Here is a 3,260-nt window from a genome sequence, read left to right as displayed (position 1 = left end):
ATCCACTCCACTTACATATACCCAGATTCAAACTCTCGACTGTTGGCCACCGTTCTTTCTCTGTCTCTGGACCTTGCAATTGGAATGAACTTCCTCTTTCGCTTCGTCAAGTCTCCACACTCAGCTCTTTCAAGTCTGGCCTTAAAACCCACCTCTTCCCAAAGTAGCCTCCCTTCCCTGCCTCTTCCTTGTCTTTTTAGTTTTTTTCAGTTTTAGAGTTATGCTTGCGTGAGAATGACTGGTGCGAAAGCGCTTTGATTTGTTTATGCACAAGATTTAGCGCTATATAAGTACCATTATTATTATTATTATTATTATTATTATTATTTATCCAGTACACTAGACTGAACTAGACTGAATGTAATTACTTCACTAATTATACCAAGCAAGGAACTAATACATAATAACGGTTGCTAAGCCGAACTGATGTGATGAAGGAACTGAAACAATCGCCAAATGAAGTGAGTTGTTGCAATGCAGGAGGAGGTAACGCAGGAAACCGAACCACCAGAGCCAGCCAACCCAGAGGCCACTGCCCCGCCAGACTGGACCGCTGACCCCCTGCACACCCAGTTTGCTTTCTACGCCTGATACACCGCTGTCCTGCACACCCTGTTTTGATGGACCACTGACCCCATGCACACCCAGTTTGCTTTCTACGCCTGATACACCGCTGTCCTACACACCCTGTTCTGATGGACCGCTGAGCCCTGCACACCCTGTTCTGATGGACCACTGAGCCCTGCACACCCTGTTCTGATGGACCGCTGAGCCCTGCACACCCTGTTCTGATGGACTGCTGAGCCCTGCACACCCTGTTCTGATGGACCAGTGAGCCCTGCACACCCTGTTCTGATGGACCGCTGAGCCCTACACACCCTGTTCTGATGGACCACTGAGTCCTACACACCCTGTTCTGATGGACCACTGAGTCCTGCACACCCTGTTCTGATGGACCGCTGAGCCCTGCACACCCTGTTCTGATGGACCACTGAGCCCTGCACACCCTGTTCTGATGGACCGCTGAGCCCTACACACCCTGTTCTGATGGACCGCTGAGCCCTACACACCCTGTTCTGATGGACCACTGAGTCCTGCACACCCTGTTCTGATGGACCACTGAGCCCTGCACACCCTGTTCTGATGGACCACTGAGCCCTACACACCCTGTTCTGATGGACCACTGAGCCCTGCACACCCTGTTCTGATGGACCGCTGAGCCCTGCACACCCTGTTCTGATGAACTGCTGTCCTACACACCCTGTTCTGATGGACCACTGGGCCCTGCACACCCTGTCCTCTGTCTGATGATGATGCCGGCAGCAAGGAAAGAACGACTCCTGTGACAGTGAACACCGAGCAGCAAAGCGCAGCGCTGATGATGATGATGATGATGATGATGATGATGGTGATGATGGTGATGATGATGATGATGATGATGATGATGACAGGGGTCACTCTCGCCTCAAAGTTCCAGCACCATCCATTGGCACAGCCAAAAAGGCCCATTTGTTCGTCAACAGTTGCTTGGATTTTGATGACGTGAGGGTGATTTGTTTAAAGAAAATAAAGTGTACACTCGTAGACATCACTTGCTCTCTTATTTCGAGAAAAAAAGTTTTCTGCTTTTCCAAAATTTCATTTTTGCGTCTGTGTGCACGCCTCCTTAATCTGCTGATCACCTGAGCTCTGGTGTCTGTATACATACATCTTTTAACACCTGTCCATGTCAAATGATGTCTGTATACATACATCTTTTAACACCTGTCCATTTCAAATGATGTCTGTATACATACATCTTTTAACACCTGTCCATTTCAAATGATGTCTGTACACATACATTTTTTAACACCTGTCCATGTCATGGTGTCTGTTAACATACATCTTTAAACACCTGTCCATTTCAAACGGTGTCTGTTAACATACATCTTTAACACCTGTCCATGTCTCACTGTCAACAGACCAGTCAAACATAACACCTGTCCATGTCTCACTGTCAACAGACCAGTCAAACATAACACCTGTCCATGTGTAACTGTCAACAGACCAATCAAACATAACACCTGTCCATGTGTAACTGTCAACAGACCAGTCAAACATAACACCCGTCCATGTCTCACTGTCAACAGACCAGTCAAACATAACACCTGTCCGTGTCTAACTGTCAACAGACCAGTCAAACATAACACCTGTCCATGTCTCACTGTCAACAGACCAGTCAAACATAACACCTGTCCATGTCTCACTGTCAACAGACCAGTCAAACATAACACCTGTCCATGTCTCACTGTCAACAGACCAATCAAACATAACACCTGTCCATGTCTAACTGTCAACAGACCAATCAAACATAACACCTGTCCATGTCTCACTGTCAACAGACCAAACATAACACCTGTCCATGTCTCACTGTCAACAGACCAGTCAAACATAACACCTGTCCATGTCTCACTGTCAACAGACCAGTCAAACATAACATCTGTCCATGTCTAACTGTCAACAGACCAGTCAAACATAACATCTGTCCATGTCTCACTGTCAACAGACCAGTCAAACATAACACCTGTCCATGTCTAACTGTCAACAGACCAGTGAGGGTGGTGGCACCATGAAAGTGTAGGCAAGTCGGACCTTCTCCGCTCTGCCCATGTATCACTGTAGTTGTGATGTATCACTGTAGCTGTGATGTGATGTATCACTGTAGTTGTGATGTATCACTGTAGTTGTGATGTATCACTGTAGTTGTGATGTGATGTATCACTGTAGTTGTGATGTAGCCCTGTAGTTGTGATGTAGCCCTGTAGTTGTGATGTATCACTGTAGTTGTGATGTAGCCCTGTAGTTGTGATGTATCACTGTAGTTGTGATGTAGCCCTGTAGTTGTGATGTAGCCCTGTAGTTGTGATGTAGCCCTGTAGTTGTGATGTGATGTATCACTGTAGCTGTGATGTGATGTATCACTGTAGTTGTGATGTATCACTGTAGTTGTGATGTGATGTATCACTGTAGTTGTGATGTAGCCCTGTGGTTGTGATGTATCACTGTAGTTGTGATGTAGCCCTGTAGTTGTGATGTATCACTGTAGTTGTGATGTATCACTGTAGTTGTGATGTGATGTATCACTGTAGTTGTGATGTAGCCCTGTAGTTGTGATGTAGCCCTGTAGTTGTGATGTGATGTATCACTGTAGTTGTGATGTAGCCCTGTAGTTGTGATGTAGCCCTGTAGTTGTGATGTGATGTATCACTGTAGTTGTGATG

General features: G+C 46.2%; 1 protein-coding gene across 1 annotated transcript in view; it reads left to right on the top strand.

Moving 5' to 3' along the window:
- The window catches only part of LOC143287021 (glutamate receptor ionotropic, kainate 3-like), a 57,504-nt gene extending 54,918 nt beyond the window's left edge, over positions 1–2,586 (top strand). Inside the window, exon 19 of the mRNA XM_076595033.1 lies at positions 481–2,586. Coding sequence (XP_076451148.1) covers positions 481–591 — 111 coding nt within the window. The 3' untranslated portion in view covers positions 592–2,586. The remainder of the gene's footprint in view (positions 1–480) is intronic.
- The last annotated feature ends 674 nt before the right edge of the window (positions 2,587–3,260 follow it).

Source organism: Babylonia areolata, chromosome 10 (genome assembly GCF_041734735.1).
Source record: "Babylonia areolata isolate BAREFJ2019XMU chromosome 10, ASM4173473v1, whole genome shotgun sequence".
Classification (NCBI taxonomy): Eukaryota; Metazoa; Mollusca; class Gastropoda; order Neogastropoda; family Buccinidae; genus Babylonia; species Babylonia areolata.
This window is presented reverse-complemented; position numbering and strand designations above follow the sequence as displayed.